Source organism: Narcine bancroftii, chromosome 3, assembly GCF_036971445.1.
Source record: "Narcine bancroftii isolate sNarBan1 chromosome 3, sNarBan1.hap1, whole genome shotgun sequence".
Lineage (NCBI taxonomy): Eukaryota > Metazoa > Chordata > Chondrichthyes > Torpediniformes > Narcinidae > Narcine > Narcine bancroftii.
The window spans coordinates 322,818,845-322,825,240 of record NC_091471.1 but is presented as its reverse complement, the minus strand read 5'-3'; the positions used below and the strand labels follow the sequence as shown (position 1 = coordinate 322,825,240).

At 41.9% G+C, this 6,396-nt stretch overlaps 1 protein-coding gene across 2 annotated transcripts in view; it reads right to left on the bottom strand.

Annotated features, from left to right (window-relative positions):
• pik3cg (phosphatidylinositol-4,5-bisphosphate 3-kinase, catalytic subunit gamma) overlaps window positions 1-6,396 on the bottom strand; it is a 60,841-nt gene continuing 54,445 nt past the window's right edge. For both annotated transcript variants that reach the window (XM_069929002.1, XM_069929003.1), the window contains one exon: window positions 1-5,103. In XM_069929002.1, coding sequence (XP_069785103.1) covers window positions 4,822-5,103 — 282 coding nt within the window. In that variant the 3' untranslated portion in view covers window positions 1-4,821. The remainder of the gene's footprint in view (window positions 5,104-6,396) is intronic.

Here is a 6,396-nt window from a genome sequence, read left to right as displayed (position 1 = left end):
TATGAGGAAAAAGTGAGTGCATTTATTTATATACCATCTTCCTAATTTCAAAGCACACTAGTGACCAATTAGTGAAACAAAATCAGAATGCATTTTAATAATATAAATGGCAGAAGTGGAAATGAGATTTTTGTTTTACAAACAAGGTTAATGTGGTGCAAAACAAACCACTCAAAGGAATGGCAAAAGCAGTTTCAATAGTTATTTTAAAAAGGTGGGTCTGAGTGTTAAACAAATAACTACTTCTACCCATGAATTTCTGCCACCCCTTTCAGAATGGGTACGAACTTGGTAGCATCACCAAATTGCAGCCACAATGTTTTGTGAGCAAATGTTAACCAGAACTACTCCAGTCTCTTTCCTGAAGAAGTTGGCTTTTTAGCTTATTGATGACTATTTCCAGATGGTTTCTTCAAAGGTGTAACAGGCATCTCCAAGCGTGGCTCAATTTTGCTTGTGCAACATGACCTCAATGTCATTTCTCACATCATTCCTTTTTCTGAATAAAATTGAGATAAGTTGTCCTTTGCTTTCAACACAATTTTGTCTTCCCAGCACTGGAGCAACTTAGAACCCATGCAGGGTATGTTACTTACTTATCTTTGACTCTTAAAGCTCAGCACTGAATTCCACCACAAATCCCTTAGTCTTTCTTCCAAAACTCAAGTCGTGGAGCCCAAATTCCTTCAATATGATTCAGTCCTTGGCAATGATTTATTTTTTTGAAATGTATAAGCTGTTGTAAGAGCAAAGCACTAACTTGCACTCGCCAAGCTCCCAAACACAGCAATATAATAAATGATCTGGTTATTAGTTCGTTGATAAATACTGGCTTTGATACCAGGAAGAAATCCCCTACCCTACATCTAAACAGTACATCGAGATGTCTTGTTGGGACATCAGTGACATCCTTCCAATGAACTCCCACTGGGAGAGGACCTGAACATGGGATCCCTGATGACACCCAGCTAACCAGAATCATTGATGCAATTTTATAAAAATGTCCTGTACTTAAACAAAAGATCCAATGCAGTTGTTTCAGTGTTTATCCTTAAGCAATGATGATTTTATTTTAAGGGTTTGAAAGGATAATTCGGGGAAGAGTACCATGGAGATCACAATGAAGAAATGGTTCCAGCTACATGCTTGGGATGAGGGGCATTCACCAGGCCAGAATGATAAACTTCAAATATAGTGAATGAGTGAAATCCCAAAAGTAAAAACTGGATGGCGACAGTTACAAAATGCAGGGCTCCCTGGTTTAAGAATGACCTGACTTATGGAAATTTGACCATGCAAATTCTCCCAGACTTAAAAGTATTTTTCAAGCTAGTAATAATAACTAAATATTTTGTGGTACTATTTAATAACTGGATATGGTGTACATTCCATTCTTTTAAATATGGATAGTGTTTAGGAGATTATTAAAGGGAATGAAATTATAGCAAGTAAATCGGCATGCATTACTGTGGTAAATGGACATTCTGATTGTCAGAGAAGTTAGCTTACAAGAAGAACCCTTACATAACACAGGGCCAACATCTGCAGAATGGACTGCCAATCCAGTCCATTTACTTCTAAGACCATTCATGCTGGTTCCAGCCAACTGTCTTGTTCCATAAATCATTATCTCTTTGACTTACTGTAACATGCATTCAATCTCTCTTCCATCTTGACATGATCTCCATCCAAAAATATTTCTCTCCTAAATCACTAGTCCCCTTCAATTACATCTCTACTCTATTGCCCCTCAGTCAGTGGGAGCCAGGGTTCCAGACAATACTTGGATATATCCCTCACAAATTAAACATCACCTCCACAGTTGGTCCATTCTCACGGACCACATTACAGTCGTAGGCCGAAAAACAAATCATGACGAGACGAAACACGAGAGGAAATTTAAAGTCTAATGGCTTGGTGCCAAGATAACAACCTCTCTCAATGTCAAAAAGACAACAGAGCTGCTCATAGATTTCTGAGAGAGTTTTGAGCCCTTACACCCCTAACCATATCAATAATGCTAAAGTGGAGACTGTAAATAGCTTCAAACTTGTGGGAATAAATATTTCCCACAACTTGACCTGGACCAACCACATTGAAGTAACAGCCTGACCTGGTCCAACCACATTGAGGCATACCAGAACCTCTATTTTCTAAAGGGACCAGGTAGTTTCCCCATGTCTCCCATGTCCCTCCATGTGCACCCATCAGAATCATCCTAGCTGGATATATCATAGTGTGCTATGGGGGCTGCTTTACCAAGATTGTAAGCTGCAGAAGGTGGTGAATGAATCTCAGAACATCATGGAAACCATGGAAGGCACAGTTGGCGTAGCGATGAGTGCAACGCCTTTACAGCGCCAGCAATCTGCGTTTAAATCAGCACTGTCTGTAAGGTGTTTGTACATTCTCCCCATGTATGTGTGGGTTTCCCCAGGGGGTCCAGTTTCCTCCCATCATTCAAAATATACTGTGGGTTGTAGGTGAATTGGGCGGCATGGGCTTGTGGGCTGAAAGGCCTGTTCCAGTTATGGAACACTAACTGAGGGACAATTTAGTCCATGCTGTAGGACTAAATTTCAACATCCCTCCATCAACACAGTCTACACCTCCTACTACCTAGCTAACATACTGAAAGACCCATCCCATACCAGACACTCTCCTCCTGATGGAAAGAAGGTTCAAGGATATTTAAGACAGAGATTCATAGATTCTTGATTTGCCAGGGCATCAAGGCTATGGGAAGAAGGCCGGGGAGTGGGAATGAGTGGGAGAATGGATCTGTTCATGATTGAATGGCAGGGCAGACTTGATGGTCTGAATAGCCAATTATTGCTCCTATTACATAATGCTTCAACAGGCTTAAGGGCAATTTCTTCCCTGCAGCCTTCAGGCTCCGAATTGAGCCCACAACAGTGGTTTTATGCTAACCTGAATTGGTCTTTCTCAGTGTAACCCTGTGCTCTGTAACTGTGCTCTTGGCCCACGACTTTGTACAGCTGTATTATAACAGATTGTGTTGTATATATAGATTGTATATAGATATGATTTAAAGGAGATAAATTGTGTCAGGTTTTTTTTAAGCATAGGTCACATACAAACACTTCAAAGCAGATCTCATTGAAAATACTGGAGCCAGACAAGCTGGCTCCGAGAACCTTTGCAAAAGCTTTGGGGAGTGCCTATAGAGACTTCACTATTGGATTGTTGTTTTTGAAAGCAACAGATGAAAGAACTCGGAGGAGTAGGTTCAGAGCCACAGGCTGCCTAAGTGTAGTTTGCTGTTCTAAGAGAGTCATGTGGTTTTGTAAGCAGAGAGAGTCAAACAGGCTTTTCTCTGAATGAGAGAGAGAGAGAACTCAGTTCTACAAATGTACAGTTCAGCAGCAGCAGCTGAGACTGGAACATGACAAGCTGGCAAACGTGAAAAAACCCCATTTGGAAGATGGGTCGTGAGTTCTTAGTTCAGCCTGGTCAAAGCCCTTGTGGTCCATACAATAGGAAATGACTGGCTACCTAATGTTTTACTTGAAATAAGACAAACAAAATGGAACTCTGTGGTGACCTGAAAGAAAGAGGTTATCATCTGGGAAACCCTGATGGGGCATGTTTCTTCAGCAAGACACTGAAGTGGCTGATTAGAAGGGATCAGTTGTGGGTGTCCAACGAACAACAAATCTCTCTCTGAAAATCGACAAGATCCTTCCTGAGCGGTAACCATTTACCTTTCAAGTACCAAAGCCTGGTGAACTTCATAAATGTTAAATTCTGTGCACAGTATAAGAATTGCCTGCAACCAGTGAACTTGGAGGAGTGAGAAGTGAGATTAGCCATTAGCAAATCATTATATTTCTTCCTAAAACCATTTCTGAGTCTGTTCACATCATTCCAGAAATTCAATGGGGACATCACTTTTCCTCATGTAGTTCTGTGGAAGTGCCTCAAAATCAGGAGAATCATGTTAGGATGAAGCATCTACTGGATGTAACTATTTAGCCTATTTTATCAGAGTTTTAAGTATCTCATTGAAATATTTATCTATATTTATTCTGCATTTCATATTCCTGTGAAGAATTTTACGGCTGATTGCCAATGTAAAGGAGATGTTAGTGAAAAAAGATTGGAGAAGGTTATCCTCTCCGGTGGAGCTGCTTAAGGAGGGGTTCAAGTGGTTGAGTCTACTTCGATGCTTGATCTTCCAACTCTTGCTTCTGAATCTGTAAAGTTCCACTTGTGAGTGCACCAGAATCAATATGGGCTCCAATGGGTGACTCTGGAGTAGAGGACACCAACAGAGGTTGAGAGTGAAAGTCCAGACATTTTGCAGTTATTAGAGAGAGATGTCATGGACCTTGAATCACCCATATGTACCAATCTGACATTAATCCCATTCTCCCTGCAACCCATCAATTCCAGACTCCACCCCAGACCCTACCGTTCATCTATACACAAGGGCCAATTTCCAGGATCCGATTAATCTATTGACCCACGTCTTTGGGTGTGAAAGGAAATGGAAGCACCTAGAAGATGCCTACATGGTCACAGGGCGAATGTGCAAATTTCAGAGACAGCAGGTAAGGTCAGGATTGAGTCCGATGGTTGGCACAGTGTGTGTGCAGTTCTAACTGCCACTGAGCTGTCATTCTAATGCAGAGTGGTGTTGCCTCTAGGTTCTTGATCATTAATGCTTTTACAAGCCAAGTTGTGGCCAAACGAGGGAAATACTCAAAGTGGAGTCCACACTGAGACAGCTGCATTCCTTTCAGTTTGAAGGTATATAAGGTTGTACATGTCCTCCTTCCAGTATTCCTCTTTAAGCAGCTATGCAGAGTGCTTTTCAACACCCTGTTTGATCCCCAGAACAAGGTGGAGGAACCAATTGAACTGAACTGTCCATCCCTTGTCCCGGCAGATCTCGATCTGATCCAGGAAGTGTTTCATGGCCTCCTCTTCATTCTTACCCACAGTCAGTGTCTCTTGAATATACTCAATGTCTTCTTTGCTGGTCAGTTGTGGCATCCCTGTCATCACCATCATCGAGAAGAGAATGATCAGCAGGTTGGTGTGATGACGCAGTGCGAGGTAGGCCTTGACACAGATATCCTAGCAAAGAAATAAATTAATTCAAATGATTGTCTCTTTTTTTAAATTTACATTCAACAAGAAATGCTTTGACAAACTTTACTCAGCCTGGGTCCACCTTTTGCACAATAGGTCCCAGCCTGCAAACAACAAACCTCGGGGTGGCCTGTGTCCCAATGCACCCAAATAGACTTTGCATTGCAATGCTCAGTGCACTGGCCATGGACCCACATCCTGAGCTAAAAATTTGTCACGTATAGATAGCCAGAGGCACAGCATGGAGCAGATCCTTTGACCCAACTTATCCATGCCAACCAAGTTGCCAGTCCCATTGATCTGCATTTGGTCCATGGCCTTCTAAGCCCTTCCTATTCATATATCTGTCCAAGTGTCTTTTAAACATTGTGATGTATTCATCTAGACATTATACTGGTCATTGTGGGCATATGAGACTGTTTCCCTGCTGCGTGACTCTCTGACCTCTTGTGTCTCTTTTACTTGGGTTTAGAAAGGGTTGTCAGTACTGCATTTGGACTCCTACCTTGGCCCAAAGCATTGAGCTCTCACAATGTTTTACACAACTGTACATTAAACAAAGTGGAACGGCACTGACATACAAAGAGTCTGCCCGGCAAGGAAGACAATGATAGCAAAGCACAATCATTTCTACGCATGGATACTGCCTGACCTGCTGAGTTCCTCCAGCTATTCTTTGCCTGCTCAAGACAATTATGAAGTTTTGGAAACTATTTTTGCCTTTTACAAATAAATGATTATTCAAAACCTTCTTAGGCTTCCTGAAGTACACCTTCATTATCCACATGTACTTAAAAATTAATTAATTGATAGAGCTTCCTTGTTGTGAGAAGGGATGGTTACAGACCCCCAATAATATGGAACGCAAAACAGCAGTGCCCGCTCCATCCCACCATGCTGGTCCAACCACTCCACAACAATCTAACCTTTCCATACCCACTACGTTGCTTACATCCATGTGCCTATCTTAGAGTCTTTTGAATATCCCCATTGTACCACCACCCATCACTACCCCTGACAATGCATCCCAGGACCCACCACTCCCTGAGTAGTAAGAACTTACCTCATATCTCCTGCCAGATCTTTGGGACTTCCTAACCAAAGAACTGCAGAATATTCCTGTATTTTAATTATAGTTCTTTGTCAAACATCTATAAAATGACTTTAACATTGGAAAACCTGGGCAACATAGTGGTCAGCGCAACGCTACTGCAGCACCAGCGACCCGGGTCGATTGCGCTGCTGTCTGTTAGGGGTTAGTACTTTCTCCCAGTGTCA